At 45.8% G+C, this 16,093-nt stretch overlaps 1 protein-coding gene and 1 non-coding gene across 4 annotated transcripts in view; one reads left to right on the top strand and one right to left on the bottom strand.

The window, feature by feature from the left end:
- Positions 1–885: 885 nt before the first annotated feature.
- Positions 886–1,076, top strand: LOC134365364 (U2 spliceosomal RNA). Its single transcript, XR_010022065.1, has one exon. It is a non-coding gene; the product is annotated as a U2 spliceosomal RNA (small nuclear RNA).
- A 4,274-nt stretch (positions 1,077–5,350) lies between these two features.
- The window catches only part of LOC134364666 (G patch domain-containing protein 8-like), a 72,121-nt gene continuing 61,378 nt past the window's right edge, over positions 5,351–16,093 (bottom strand). Inside the window, exons 9-10 of one of the 3 annotated variants that reach the window (XR_010021866.1) lie at positions 8,858–9,821; positions 5,351–5,418 (exon numbers count right to left, since the gene is read on the bottom strand). Coding sequence is in view for 1 of the 3 variants with exons in the window: in XM_063080691.1 (XP_062936761.1) it covers positions 9,276–9,707 (432 nt within the window). In the remaining 2 variants the exon portion in view is untranslated. Of the gene's footprint in view, positions 5,419–7,403; positions 9,822–13,650; positions 13,886–16,093 lie in introns of those variants that run through there. The other 2 variants (XM_063080691.1, XR_010021869.1) reach the window with 2 other exon arrangements.

The raw sequence follows: 16,093 nt of genomic DNA, 5'->3' as shown, positions 1-16,093 counted from the left end.
GTCTTTAGGGTTACTGTGACCGATGAGGCCAAGGTCGGACTGCCTTACGGTTTCACAAGCACGACCCCTTCACGGGAACCTCGTGGGACGCTAAGACCCACATTCCAGACGACTAAGCCACGGTCGCCCGGTGAGCTCCTGTGGGGCTCCCTAAACTCCAGGAGGCAGGCACTAAGGTATCCAGGTATCCCCTTCTCAGCTGGGGAAACCGAGACTGGGGAGGTCTAAGGAGTTTCCCAAACTCCCCCGCTGACGGAGCGCGAGTTGGGCAGATCAGGGCGGCGACCCCTCTCTGCCGCCCTTGGCGGGGGCGGGGGCGGGGGCGGGGGGGGGGCCGGACCCGCGATCCTGACTCTCGGCGCTGGGCTCCTCCTTCGGTCAGGGAAGTCCTGTTCCCTCCCCTAACTCAGCAGGGTAACCCCTCCTCCCCCTCGCCCCGCACCCCCACCGCCCGCTTTCTTCAGCAGAGGTCGGGCCACTCTGCGCCGACAGTCTCCCTCCCGGCCCGCAGCTCAGATCCCCTTCGCTCAGTCTTTAAGGCAGGTCGGTACAGACCAGGAGCCGGGCCCCGGCACCCAGCTTCCGCGGCAGCGCGTCAAGGCGGTCCTGAGGGTGGAGTCCGTGGCAGTGGCCACGCCTCCCAGAGGCAGAATGGGCGGGGCATGGAAATGAGAACGGGGCTTCAGCCGGGGAACCGCCGTAGGAGAAAGGGATGTAAAAGGTGTCTTTTCCAAGGCAGAGCATCAGATATGCGCGGAGGGGCGCAGCGTTTTGCACAGGCCTGTGACAAAGCGAAGGAGGCAGACGGCGACGGTGTGGTTGGTCACCGTGAGCTAAAGATGGGTAAGGGAGAGGCGGCAGGTGGCGAGGGGCGGCGGGGCGGGCATCGCTTCTCGGCCTTTTGGCTAAGATCAAGTGTAGTATCTGTTCTTATCAGTTTAATATCTGATACGTCCTCTATCCGAGGACAATATATTAAATGGATTTTTGGAGCAGGGACGTGGAACGGGAGCTTGCTCCGTCCAGTCCACGCATCGGCCTGGTATTGCAGTGCCTCCGGGCGCGGTGCACCCCTCCGGGGACAAGAACGTTGGTGACCCAAGATGAGAGATGGCGGGGACGGGTTGCGGAGTGTTGAGGGGCTGATAGCTGCGGAGGCCTCCCCCCTGTTGCCCGCCCACCCGGCGAGCGGGGACCAGGCCCGCGGGGCGCTGCCGCTTGGCGTGGTCGGCGCTTCGGCCCGCTCTTTGCGTGCGCCGGGAGAGGGAAGCTGCTGCCGAGGTCACGCCCGGCGCTGCGCTCCCACCTAGGACCTGGGGCGGGTGGGGGGGCTCCGACCTGCTGCCGTCGCCGTCGCCAGGCTCGACACGTCCCTCGTTCCCATCTTTTCTTTCATCAACTGGGGAGGTCCCGTCTGTCCTCTCTCTGCCTCTTCTCCACATGCTCTCTTCCTATTGCTGCGCACACCTGCCTATCCCTACTGCTCTCCTCGGGGGCTTGTCTGTGTCTCTTCTCTCCCACATCGCCTCAGCCTGTACTACCTGGGTGGCGGGAGCACGTGGACTTGCTGCTGATTTCGGCTTGCAGACCCTTCTCCTACCACCCTTAAAAGCCAAACGACAACGCTGGCTCTGCGTCTCCTGGCTTCGGGCTCTACTCCCCCCTCCCCCCCCACGGCCCTTCCCGTTGCACTCGGGACGGATTCTGGCTTCTCGGGGTTTCTCTAACGGTACGCCTGTCCTCATGTTTCCTGATTTCAACGTCCACGTACAAAGTACGAGCACAGCAGGCAGTTCGGTGCCAAGAGCCATGAAGATCCACCCGGACGGAACGCGGGCAAAAATGATGAGCCGGCTGTTCCCGGCGTTATGTTCCACGGCGTGAAAGCCAAAACACGATTCGTGACACCTGTTAACGACGGCCGGGTAGACTTGAACAAAAACTCAACGGGGGCCACGGTGATAGGTTATAGGGACGCTGCAACGGGATCGTGCAGTGTGGGAAACAGGTTGGACCCTAACCCTAACTCCAACGAGGACGAGGACGAGTGGTTACAGCCAAGGAAGTGGGGTGGGGGTGGGGGGGGCTGGGGGGGTGTCAGTGGTTGAAAAAGTACTAAGAGGAAAGAAACATCGGGGGGGGGGGGGGTTAAGAGGGATATCTGCTAGACGGACTCCGACTCCGTAGAATTGTTGCGGAAGGCAAGCCAGGGTGATAAGAGACCAGGAGGGAGGATTTTCACTGAACTGATTTGGCGGCTTTCTTGCTCAAACTGGATCCTACGAGGACAGAGCGGGAAACCCAAGGTCAAGCCTACTCAGAATGGACCCAGAGGAGCCTGATTCAAGTTTTGGTCAAAGGACAGAGGCTTGGTGGACAGTTCCCAAAAGGAGGGGGCCCATCGCACCACACGGGGCCACGTGGGGAGGCACGTGGGTCAGTCGGGAGTCAGAAGAAGTAAAGGAGAAACGATGTCTCAGGGCCTTTATCGTGGGTAGGGCGTGTGTGGGGGACGGGAGTGGGGGTGGCACGGGAGGTCGGAGGAACGATTGGGTGAGAGCCAGGGTAGGCAAGTCCGAGCAATTTATTTGATTGGTTGGTTTGCATAGGATGGGCCCATTGCAGGCAAGTCGTCTGCTGTCTCCAGAAATGAGCTGGCCTTGGGAAGGGAAGGCTCTCCCTTGGCCAGCCAGGCAGGCCCCCGACATACGACAGCATCATAAAATACAGAAAATAAGAGAGAGAGACTACGGAACAACAATTTGTCGCGTGATTTCAAATAGCTCATAGAGAGGACTTGAAGTGTTCCCGACACAAAGAAATGACGAATGTTTGAGATGATGGGTATGCCCGTTACCCTGATTCGATGGGTGCACGTTGTACGCATGTACCCAAATATCACAACATACCCCATGAATGTACACAATCATTACGTGTCGATTAAGAAAACTAAATTTGGTAAGATGGCGGGGGGGGGGGTGGAGAGAGAGAGAGAGAGAGAGAGAGAGAGAGGAATACAGAAAATTAAATACATGATCCATACAGTTGGTAATAATTTTATGTGACCTTTTTGACTCGGGAAGAGAGCAGGGACATGTACCTCTGAGAGCAAAGCATCTCTCCCCTCCCCCCCAGGTCAGATCCAAATGAGTGTTATCAATTAGGGTTTATTCCTTCAATAAACACTTATTGGATCACGACTATGTGCTAAGACCGAGTGACAGGTGCACAGGTAGAACAAAGACAAGACAGGCCCTACCCTGAGAGAGTTTACTGTCACGGTGGGTCCACACGCCTAGGCCGAGATCCCTCGTTCCTGAAAACGATTTCTTCTCATGACGTGTCGTCAGCAGAATATAACCTCAACTGAGAGCGGGCATTAACGAACATTTCTCCTGCTTCTTGCAAATATTCACATAATGGGATGCAGAAGTACTAACGTTTGATTCTAGGGTGCGGCTGTGGGCCCCGTGGGGGTGTTTCATAGTCCACAGTCCATATTTCTAGAATCTGGAAAAGTCTGAAATCCAAAATATATCTGGCCCTGAGGATCCAGCGTGGGGGTGAGGGAGGATAAACTGTGAGACCTTGTGGAGTGCCTGAGGGAGGCCGAGGAAAAACAAGACTTCGGGAAGAAAACTTGAGGGGCCCTCAGCTCTGGCGGCCGAGGAGAGGAATGTCCAGGGAATGGCTCAAGAGAGGGCCTGGTTGGGTCCGCCCGGCCTCACCTCTTGCCGCACGCCACTCGTGCGGAAAAGGGCACTTTTCTTTATGCACTCCAGCTGGCCAGCGTCCGTCTCCCGACGTGCAACCAAGGAAGAACGGCAATTGGAGCCTTGGTCTTCGGGGTTTTGAAAGAGGCACAAACTACATCCCGTTGGCACGCGGGTTTGTCCAGGTGCCCAGAGCAAGCTAGGGAACTAGGTCACAGAAGCCGAGAATGAGCCGTCAGAGCAACCGAGCGTACAACTTTTCACCGTGTGAAACAAAAGACAACTGCATGGGAACAGGAGCCACACACAGTGAACTGTTCCCGTGTAATAGTTCACTGTGTGTGGCTCCTGTTCCCATGCAGTTGTCTTTTGTTTCTATGAGAAGGTGAACGGTTTCTCACGCAGAAGGGTGTGTGTGTGTGGGAGGGGGGTGTTAGTCTGCAGGTCAGACAGGGGCCAAATGGAGTTACTTAGGTTAAGCAAGCAATTCTACAGAAGCAGATAGCGTACGTCAAGAGGGTGTGGGGAGCTCTGTTTCACCACAACGCTGGCCCTCCTCACAGTCTGGCTTTTGGTCCCACTGCTCCACGGTCACCGGTCCTTCAGGGCCATAGTACCTCCCATTTGTCACTCACAGGGGCCCTTGTTCTCCATCATCTCGGAGCCGGGCCAGGCCTCGTTGGGTCCGGGGTCCAGAGGGGTGAGAGGGACCGTTCTGATGCGGTTCCACGGTCGGTTCGATTTCGGCCACGTCCAAGGCAGCTACGAGCAGGAGACGCCACGTGAGGATGCGGTGGGTGGCTCAGCTCCCACCGCCTCCCCGGTGTCACACGGGCATGCCGGGTGCTGTCTAGAGCCCGCGGGGAGCCAGACGTCGCCCAGGTCAGAGGAGCCTACAACTGGGGACCCCGAGAACCACGTCCTGCTGCCCCCTGAGGACTTCATTTGCTCCTCAGCAAGCCACACATCCGGCTTCTGGGCCTTGACATCCCTTTGTGCCGGCAATTTTCCCCACTCGCACGTGAGTCGCAGGACCTCAGAGTTGTCCCTCTGTGTCCGAGTAGGAGGCCGTGGTTGGTGTGGGGCTCCCCTGAGATGGGACCCTCACTCCCCATGGGCTTCGGAGGCAGCCCCCTCTCCCCCCAATAACTCCGTGGGATCCAAAGGAGGCAGGAAGGGCAGCAGTGTCGTCAAGACCCCTCTTTCTTTCTTTTTCGAGGGGGGCGGAGCGCGCAGGAGTTCGGCTGTGTGTGTGTGTGTGTGTGTGTGTGTGTGTGCCTGTGCCTGTGTGTGCGTGTGCCTGTGTTTGTGTGTGTGCGCGCGTGCGTGGACGTGTGTGTGCACGTATGTGCGCGTTTGCGTGTGCCTGTGTGCGCGCGCGTGGGGGCGTGCGTGTGCGCGCGTGTGCGAGCCGTGCGCCTGTGTGTGCATGTGCGTCCGCGCGTGTTTGCGTGTGTGCCTGTGCGTGTGTGTGCGCACGTGTTTGTGTCCGGGATAGGGCTCAACAGAACAGCCAGGTCAGACAAAGCGTGGCCTTTCTGCGTAATTGGGCAGCCGGAGGGGGAACGGAAGAGCACGGGAGATGCTCCTTGCTGACCCCAGAGACGAGATTACGTTCACCTGTGTGACCCCAGGACCTATCCAATGCCGGGTACTCAGTAGGCGCACGCAGAATCAGCTTAGTCCGCAATTTGAAAACAGCCAGCTAGAAGATAACAGGAGAAAAAATCTAAAGGACCTCGGGTTTAGCGATGACTTTCTACCTACGACACTAAAGGCACGATCCATGAAAGAAATTAGTGGTAATTTGGGCTTCAATAAAATCAGAAACTTCTGCTCTGCAAAAGCCACTGTCATGAGAATGGGAAGACGAGCCAGAGAGTAAAAGAAAATACACAGTGGGCTGGCTCTGTGGCTCACTCAGGAGAGTGCGGCGCTGGTAGCGCCAAGGCCTCGGGTTTGGATCCTACATAGGGATGGCCGGCGCGCTCACTGGCTGAGCATGGTGCTGAGAACACCAAGCCGAGGGTTGCGATCCCCTTACCAGTCAGAAAGAAAAAAAAAAGAAAGTAAATACATACAAAAGGCATATATGATAAAGGACTGTCATCCAAAGTGTATAAAATATGAGCTTATGAAGTGTTACTGGTCGGGTGGCTTTTGGCCCCATAGAAGTCCCTCATCGTCTTTTTTATCACAGTGGATGCCAATTATCACAGGAAAGTAGTCATCTCCTGGTGATCCCTCATCTGTCTTATTTAAGTCCCCCCTTTTCCTTCTCCTGTAAGTGTGAGTCCTCTGCCATGTCTTCCATCCATTTGGTCCCTCTTCTCTGTGTGTTTTCTTCATTTGCAAGGTTTGCCTCTCCATCCACCCCTGAAGACACTGCTCCTGTGGGTTCTTGGTCGGTGGCTGTTTCTTCTTCCCCTCCTTCATCCTGCAGGCCCCACAGGTAGGCAAGATTTCTTTCTGTCACTGTTGGTGCTTACAGACCATTCTCCCTCAATTTATCTTAAAACTTCTGCAGCTCTGCATCTTCTGACCACCGTCCTTACGCGGTTCCTGAGAAAGACATCTGCTAACCCCACTCCAACTCATTCCTTAAAGACTTAGCTTCTCGCTTCTTGCTTTCTGGAACACTCCTCCAATGACTTTAATATATGTACGATGATCCTCCTTGGGACAGGGAGGGTCCACTCTCTGCTGGTGGTCACTAAGATGTAAACTTATGGAGGGGGAAATATCTTTTGTTTGATTGGGATCAGTAATTACCAAATTTTGACATTTCCACCAAAATCCCAATCATGTTTATCATAGATGGGAGCAATCAGGCATGGAGAAGAGGAGGGGCTGGTGGGGACTTCTAGAAGTCTTCCATACAAGGTACCTACTATGATTAGGTGGTTGTAATTCACTTAACGTGTATTAGGAGGCATCAGCCCAGGTAGATGGTTTAATGAGGAATGTTTTCTGGTGGATGTACATAAGGCACATACTCACATGTGAACAAGTAAACTCTGCCTGTCATTCTGCCTCCATGACTGGGACTTAAATCTACTTCCTCCATATATTCCTAAGACTCGCACTTGCCACACTTGCTGGACCCCTGCCATCCTGAAAATGGCAGCCAGATGAGGTCCTACCTCCAAAGTTCTTCACTGATGGGGAAGGAAAATTCATTTGTATGTGTCTACAGCAGTGCTTATCGACCTGGGCTGTATGTCAGAACCACCTGATGGCTCACTTACATCACACTGGTGTCTTGGCTGCAATATGCAGCAATTTAGTTAAAATCTTTGGGCCAGAATCAGAGGTAGATATACTCCAAAGCTCACCAGAAACACCCCTTTGAATATCCCATGAAGACCCTGGTCAATTTACTCTGAAGCAATGAATTTTCCATGATACTGAGTGTTAAAAGGCAGGCACTCATTAACCAGCACGTGATTGAGGGAAGAGTGGATCCCCTGGTTTTATCACAGACAGGAGGTCACCCTGTCTAGTGGGAAGGTTTTCAACCCAAAATTGGGATATGTGGAGACTAAGTCCAGTAGCTTCTGTGCTGCGGCCACTCTACAGAACTTCATTTTCCCCCTCCTCCACCCCAAATTTATTTTGGATGTTGAGACCAGAGCCACCACACACGCACCCAGAGGGTGTGGACCAAAGTCAAGACTTTTGAGGCAGAAATAATTCTGTAAAGGTTTATTGAAGCCACACTTGATGATCGACCTGGGAAACACAAGCCAACAGAGTTGGAAAGTGCTCCGAAGTCTACTACAAGCAAAGGCATTTTATAAGACAGTTTCAAAAGGGAGGGGAAAGCTCCAAGTACAGTTGTCCCTTTCTCATGGAACACAGGAATCACAGTTGTTGGTTACTGACATGGGAGCTGAAAGGGGTATACGTGCAACCTGAAGCACAGCTATTCTTAACATCTACGTACCAGCCAGCTGCCAAAAAAAAAAAAAAAGAAAGAAAGAAAGAAAGAATAACCTTGCCTAAATTCTGACATTATTAGAGGTTGTTTCAAACCTAAGTTTAGGAAGGAAATAGAAACAAGATAGAAAGGAACTAGTAAGTATGAGAGAGAGATATGAAGAAAGCTATAAATATGAAAATGTGGGGCCGGCCTGTGGCTCACTCGGGAGAGTGTGGTGCTGATAACACCAAGGCTGTGGGTTCGGATCCTATATAGGGATGGCCGGTTCGCTCACTGGCTGAGCATGGTGCTGACAACACCAAGCCAAGGGCTGAGATCCCATTACTAGTCATCTTTTAAAGAAAAAAATAAATAAATAAAAATAAAAAAAATAAAAATAAATATGAAAATGTGGCTTTGGTAAGAAGGTTAAAAAGAAAAGAGAATAATTTTGTATGAGAAAACATCTTATGTACTAACATTTTTTTTGGCAGCTAGCTGGTACAGAGATCCCAAACCTTGACTTTGGTGTTCTCAACACTGCGCTCTAACCAACTGAGCTAACTGGCCAGGCCTTGATTTCTAATTTAAAAATCTGTTTCTTTAACAGTCATTTTCAAAAACCACAGTTTCTATTTTTGTCATATTTCTTTCTGAGATTCATTTAATCTCCCTTTTTCAAGTTGTAAATGCTGTTTTCTTCATTTAGAATGCTAATTTCCTTTCTTGAGGTGGAATCTTCCTCTTGAAGCTTCCCAGATTCATATCTCAGAAGTTGTTTTATCTCACTGTGCGTGACTTACAGGTCACAAATGCCAGCAGTTTCCCCTCTTCTACCCTTGAAAAGATCTTGAAAGACAACTCTCTCTTTTATCAGCTAACTCTGCTGTTATCATCTGACAGTTGAAATGTCTAGAAAAGCAATGTTTTTCCTCCACTATAATTTGATTTTGTACTCATAGTTTTTCTTCATATGCTTTAATTGGTACTCTCATAACCTTGGACACTTTCTTCCTGTGTCTGATTAAATTCAAAATACCTTTTTATCAGGTTCCACTTTCAGGTTATCCAAATGGGCTTCCCATAAGGAAAAACAGTCACACTACAGGAGGTGTTTCTTTTCCTTTTTGGTAACTGGCCTAGGAAATTGTATTAGTCTGTGTCTGCTGCTTATAACACCTGAAACTTGGTAACTTATAAAGAAATGAAATTTATTTCTTACCGTTTTGGAGGCTGGGAAGTCCAAGGTTCAGGGAATACATCTGGTGAGGGTCTTCTTGGAGGGACTCTCTACAGATCCCATGGTGACCAGGGTGTCACGTGGTGAGAATGAGCTGAGCAGGAGAGTTATCCTTCTCAATTGCTTTTATTTTTTATTTTTATTTTTTGCCATGAGGTATGTTTTATTTTCATTAATCAAACAAATAATTTTCTATAGTATCCCAGGGCAAACCGGAGAATGTGGCAGTCCAATTGGGGGTCCCCTCAGAGACCCACGAGCTGGTGGCATTGGTGTGGAGTGCCCGGGTTCACAATGTAGCTTGCGGCTCATGTTCATCTTGCAGGTGGCTCTTCCCCCACACCACGACTGGGGGCTCGGAGATGATGGGGGTGGGGAATCTTCCTGGCTCTTAAGAGATTTAACTCCGCTTCTCCTGCTCAATGGTCTCTTTGGCTGGCAGGGTGTTCTTCTGCATCTTAGTTTTCTTCAGCTTGGTCTTATTGAAGCTGGCGATTTCCCCCAAGTCCAGCTTGTCTGCCATCTTCTTAAAACAATCTGAGGTGTCTCTCTCTGAGCCCGGGCTCCTGGTGCTCCCACTCGCGTTGCAGCAGCAAGAGACCCAATTGCTCTCCTTTAAAGCCGGGACCACCCCAGAACAGGCCGCCGGTGGTATCATGGCCACCCAAGACCCGCCTCCCCAAGGATATGAAAGCGATGACGACTCTGACGAAGTGTTGGATTTAACTGAGTATGCGAGAAGACACCACTGGTGGAATTGAGTGTTTGGCCACAGTTTAGGACATATGGTAGAAAAATACTCAGTAGCTACCCAGATTGTAATGGGTGGCATAACTGGCTGGTGTGTGGGATTTTTGTTCCAGAAAGTTGGAAAACTTGCAGCAACTGCAGTGGGTGGTGGCTTTCTTCTTCAGATTGCCAGTCACAGTGGCTATGTGCAGATTAACTGGAAGGGAGTCAAAAAAGCAAACAAAGCAAAAAGACAGATTAAGAAATGAGCAAATAAAGCAGCACCTGAAATCAACAATGTAATTGAAGACGCAACAGAATTTATCAAATAGAACATTGTGATATCCAGTGGCTTTGTGGGAGGCTTTTTACTAGGCCTTGCATCTTAAGGACATGAATGTTCTACCATAGTGGATTCAATGTGAGAAGACAAGTGGTGGCTACAAGATGGTCTGTCAACAGCACATACCACTAGAGTCTCCAGGGCAAGGAAGAACAACTGGCTGGACAATACTGAACTCACAACTTAGCATTCTGCCACCTGAAGCTTGGCAAACTAGTATCTGCTGTCAACCTATATGGTAGGCAAACAATAGTATTCCAGAGCAAAATGCTTTCATCATTTTCTAAAAATTTGCATTGGTTTAGAAGCTAGCCTATGTAGAAATGGAGAGGAAATAAATGTTGGATTTATTGTCCAGTGGGGGGCGGGGGGAAGCCATCAGAACCAATCCCATGGCTCATTTGGGAGAGTGTGCTGCTGATAACACCAAGGCCACGGGTTCGGATCCCTATGTAGGGATGGCCGGTTACCTCACTTGGGAGAGCGTGGTGCTGATGACACCAAGTCAAGGGTCAAGATCCCCTTACCGGTCATCTTTTTTTTTTTAAAAAAAAAACTGTTTATACTTTTTACTGTTTTAAAATTTACCTTTTGAAAAATTAGGAACCATATCACAAGTCACAAAGAATAAGAAATAAACACCTATCATCAAAAAAAGTACTTTTCATACAAGAAAAACTATCAATACATCTTTCATCTCAGTTCTCTAAGCCTGTTATCACCAATTCTAAGTCCTGTTTTTATTAGTAATTCACTGTATGACCTGATGCAAATCATGTCATTTCTCGCCCTTTGTGCCCTCATTTATAAAATGAAGAATTTGAATTAGACATTTTTATTTCTTGGTCTAAAGTGCCATGAATTTCCAAATTTAAACTGAACTGATTTCTTTAAAGTTTGTTAACACAAAAACATAAAGATCATAAACTCCCACAAAAGCAAAATCTTTTTTCTTTTCTTTTTTCTTTTTTTTCAAAAGCAAAATCTTAATTTCACCATAATGGGGAATAATGCTTGGTAGTGAAGCACAAAGCCCCCAAAAGGAATATAGCCTCATAACAATAATGTGAAAAATAAGTAAAAGTAAACAAAAAACTAAGTTGACTTTTGGTTTGGTGCTCACTTTTTAGATACAATACCCACGGCATAATCCATGGAAGAAAGAATTGATAAATTGGCTTCATTAAAATTTAACTTTGGCTCTGCAAAAGACAATGTCAAGAAAATGAGAAGACAAGATAGTTTGGCGGTTTTTTACAAAAGTAAATACAGTTTTACCATACAGTCCAGCAATCACTCTCCTTTATATTTACCCAAAGGAGTTGAAATTTTATGTCTACGCAGAACCTGCACACGGATGTTTATAGCAGCTTTATTTGTAACTGCCAAAACCTGGTAGTAACCAGGATGTCCTTCAGTAGGTGAATGGATAAATTGTGACACATTCAGACAATGGAATATTATTCAGCACTAAAAAGAAATGAGCTATCAAGCCACAAAGAGACAGGGAGGAATCTTGAATACATAAACTAAGTGAAAGAAGCCCATCTGAAAAGGCTACATACTATATGATTCCAAATACATAACATTCTGGAAAAGGCAAAATTAAGGAACGAGTAAAAGGATCAGTGGCTGCCAGGGGTGTGGGGGGAAGAAGGGATGAATAGGTGAAGGTGAAGCACAGGAGATTTTTAGGGCAATGAAACTATTCTCTATGATATATAATGGTGGATACATGTCATTATACATTTGTCAAAACCCACAGTACTACAAGACTGAACCCTTAATGCAAACTATGGATTCTGGTTGATAATAATGCATCAGTGTTGGTTCATGAATGTAACAAATGTATAAACGTATTACAGGTATAACAAACGTGCAGGATGTTGATGGTGGGGGCTGTATCTGTGAAGGAGAGAATGGATATATGGGAAGGAACTATACTTTCAGCTAAACTTTGCTGTAAACCTAAAACTGCTTTAAAAAAGTCTGTGTATTTTTTTTAAAGTAAACAACAACATGGAAATTAATACTTAGGCTGACCGGTTAGCTCAGCTGGTTAAAGCACTACCTTGTAACACCAAGGTTAAGGGCTCAATCCCTGCACCAGCCAGCTTCCAAAAAAAAAAAAAAAGAATAGAGTAAACTCATTTTCAACATTTCTAAAGCATTTCTTCCAAACAGTATGTCTATTTTCAAACTTTACTACAAAACAGAAAGGTAATAAATTCATAACAACGGTTACCTCTAAGAAATGAAATAGAGAAAGGAAGGCTTTCTTTAATTTCTCACTTGTCACAATGTAGTCTAAACTTTTAATAATATCCACTTTTACTTGTCTTTAATAAGGGAAGCCACAACGTTCTAAAAAAAAAAAATTAAAGACATTACTGGCACAAAGTTTCCTCACCTGTTACAAGAGGCTATCAGACTAGGTAACATATCAGGCTGTTAAAAGTCCTACCTATGAGTTCAGTCTATGAAAATGTCTGCAGAAAACCATTTTACCAAAAATGTGCTCTTAATGGGAATTAATTCAAATAGTGCAAATCACCTCAAAAAGGCTGAAAAAATTGAGGGGCAAGAGTTAGTTAGGATGTGAAACTACTGAGTCTGTACTGCAGTTAAAAAAAAAAAAAAGTCCTGTATAAGACAGATGCTTTTCATTTTATTTACATAAAAAGGACATGTTATTCTAACCCAACACATAATATTCACTAATTTTCTGCCATCTACTTGGAACTGTTCTGGTATAGAACACATTGATGAAGAAACAGTACTTGGACCCAAGGAACATGCCTTACGACAGAGGAGACCGGTAACAGAGAATTACAACATAAGTGTCACACTAGAAGTGTAAACAGAAAGCTGGCGGAGCACAGACTAGGAGGTCAGGCAGGACTTCAAAGTGGAGGTGAGCTGGACCTTAGGCTGGGGGCAGGGGAGGAGTGTGGGACTCTCCCACTAAGAGAATGGTAGGGTACAGGCTGCCTTTGTAGGGCACAGGATTTATTGTCTGATCTATAATTTACTCTGTGTGCAGCTACTCAAGGTCTTTAAGAAAGTAGTATGATAAGATTTGCTTTTAAAAACTGTTTATTAGGATTAAAAAGGTGAAGGGACTGAATATACAGAAAACAAAGGAGAAAATTGTTGGAGAAGATCAAAGACAATGGAGATTTGGAAGAAATTACCTTAAAAAACTATCTTAAATTTTTAATTATTCATTAATTAATTATCTTAAAGATTAAGACAGCTCCATCCTCAAAAAAGAAAAACAAAAAGGAATTGAGAATGGGTATATTTATTGGCCATTAAGGTGTTCAAGGAAAACATATGAAACTCTGCCTCTTTCTTTTAACCCAAAGAAGCGAGCAGTCCCTGGTTTCCCCTGAAATGCATTCCTGGAAGTAGGAAATCAGATCATTCTAAAGCAAATCTTTTTTTTTTTCCCTCCCTATAAAAACGATGTTAAATTTCAGATCCATGCTCCTAATGAAGGCTTTATCAAATCAGCCAAATAATCACCGTGTCTAACAATGCTACAAACAAAAATGTACAAGTCAAAGTGCTTGCTTTAAAAAACAAATAAATAATAAAAATTAAGAGTCCCACTATGCCTTAGAGTATATACAGCATTTCTGATAAACTGAAATATTATTAAATTAGACCCAAAATTAATATGACAATTACAACATTAATATTAACTAAACATTTGCTTTTTTATATTTATTTATTTATTTATTTATTTATTTTTGTCTTTTTCGTGACCGGCACTCAGCCAGTGAGTGAGTGCACCGGCCATTCCTATATAGGATCCAAACCTGCGGCGGGAGCGTCGCTGCGCTCCCAGCGCGGCACTCTTCCAAGTGCGCCACGAGCTCGGCCCAACATTTGCTTTTTTAAAGTTTTTGGAAACTGAAGTTGCCAAGAGGAACCTGAAGAAACATGACAATTAAATGTAATGTGGTATTCCTGTACAGGATACTGGAACAGAAAAAGGTCATTAGGGGAACACAAAGGACGGACTTTAGTTAATAATAATGTATCAATTTTGCTTCATTAGTATGGTAACAAATGTCCCATAGTGATGTAAGATGTTCATAATAGGAGAAACTGGGTACAGGGTGTATGAGGTATATAGGAACTCTTGCTACTATCTTAGCTATTTCTCTGTAAATCTGAAACTGTCCTAAAATAAAAGGTTTTTAAAAAAAGGTTTTGAAAGGTCAGTACCACTATATCCCCCCCCCCACACTAGATACAGCTTCTTTTAGCTTTATAAAATACCTTTAGGAACCTTATTCTAACAAGTTGTGAGATAATGCAGGATCTGGCAATCAGTTGGATTTGGCAGAGTCCTTATCATCTCTATTCTACAATTAGAAAACTGATACAGATATTAAGTCACAAACTACAAAGGCTTCTGATTCTTAGTCCCATATTCCCACCACTGTACTGTACAAGACCCAAAATAAATTGCATCCCACAGCTGCTACTTCCTTCAATTTCTTTCTATCACTGCTTGGGACATAATGAGGCAGGGAAAATGCCTACTTCTTCACTCATAATTACTTAGAATATTGAAATAGGTAAATTAACTCAATTTTACTCCCTCTACAATACCTATAATCACTTAAATGTAATCCAGACAGCACTAAAAATTCAAAACAGAAGCAAATGTTTTCAAGTCTTTAGATAGTTATCTTAATTTATACCGAAGTTTTATATATCTTAACAACAAAAAGAAATAACAGATCTTTGACTTCCAAGAATGACAACTGATTCTTATGGCCTCAAGTTGGAAAATTACCTCTTTAACTCTTCCTCACCAATTTAGGGAATTCAAGATACCTAGGCTAAATTTATAGGCAGTGCAAACAAATTGTGACACTTTTTTTTTTTTTTTTTTTTAAAAAAGATGACCGGTAAGGGGATCTTAACCCTTGACTTGGTGTTGTCAGCACCACGCTCAGCCAGTGAGCGAACCGGCCATCCGTATATGGGATCCGAACCCGGGGCCTTGGTGTTATCAACACCGCACTCTACCGAGTGAGCCACGGGCCGGCCCAAATTGTGACACTTTTATAAGGTCTCTTATAGATCACTGGGTAACTCGCACAACTAAAAGGATATGGCTTTGTTTCTTCTCTTTCTTATGGTAGAACAGATTTTTAAAAAATAAAACCCTTTTCTCACCTTAAATATCATAACCAAAATCAGTTTCTATATGATAGTCTTAATTAAGCTTGTTTCTTTTCTTCAAATTTAGCTATTTTATAGTAGAGACTGGGTACACTAGAACACCTTAAAAAGCATGTTCCTTGGGCCGACCCTGTGGCTCACTCGAGAGAGTGCGGCGCTGGGAGCACAGCTGCGGCGGGTTCGGATCCTATTTAGGGATGGCCAGTGCGCTCACTGGCTGAGCGCGGTGCGGACGACACCAAGCCAAGGGTTCTGATCCCCTTACCGGTCTCACACACACACACACACACACACACACACACACACAAAAGCATGTTCCTTGATCAGTCCTTTTTTTTTTTTTGGTGGCTCTCCAGTAAGGGGATCTAAACCTATGATCTTTGTGTCATAAGGCTGAGCCCTAACCAACTGAGCTAACCAGTGAGCCCCCTAGTCAGCCTTTTTGAAAGCTAACTGATAACATGTCCTAAATTGCAGTTTTCTATAATTAGCACCTTAAAAAAAAAGGAAAATACTGAAAGAGTAAATTCAACTTGATACTTCCATAGGACAAGACAAATCTCTGCTTTGGAACTGATTTAATTAACTATGAACAAAAAAAGTTCTCAATTTGTTCTTAAAATTTAAAGAAAGAAAGAAAAAGAAAAGGAAAGCCTTATCAATTGGTATCAAGCTCTCAAAGGACTCAATTTTTACAGCTCTGCTAACTTGACTACCTACTGTGCATCCAGCACTGTGTTTTCAAACACTAATGTAATCTTCCCAACAAACTTATGAATAGGTATTATTATCTCTATAGTTTTTACAAAGGCTATAAATAGGAAAGTAAAAGAAACCTGAGATCAACTTCTAATCACCACCAAATGTCAAACAAATGTTGTCATCAACATAGATTCTTTTTTTTCTTTAGTGTGAGCAAACTCTACACAAGAATGGCTTCA

Source organism: Cynocephalus volans, chromosome 16 (assembly GCF_027409185.1).
Source record: "Cynocephalus volans isolate mCynVol1 chromosome 16, mCynVol1.pri, whole genome shotgun sequence".
In the NCBI taxonomy this organism is placed as follows: domain Eukaryota; kingdom Metazoa; phylum Chordata; class Mammalia; order Dermoptera; family Cynocephalidae; genus Cynocephalus; species Cynocephalus volans.
Note: the sequence above shows the minus strand (reverse complement) of the source record. Positions and strands in the feature narration are given on the sequence as shown.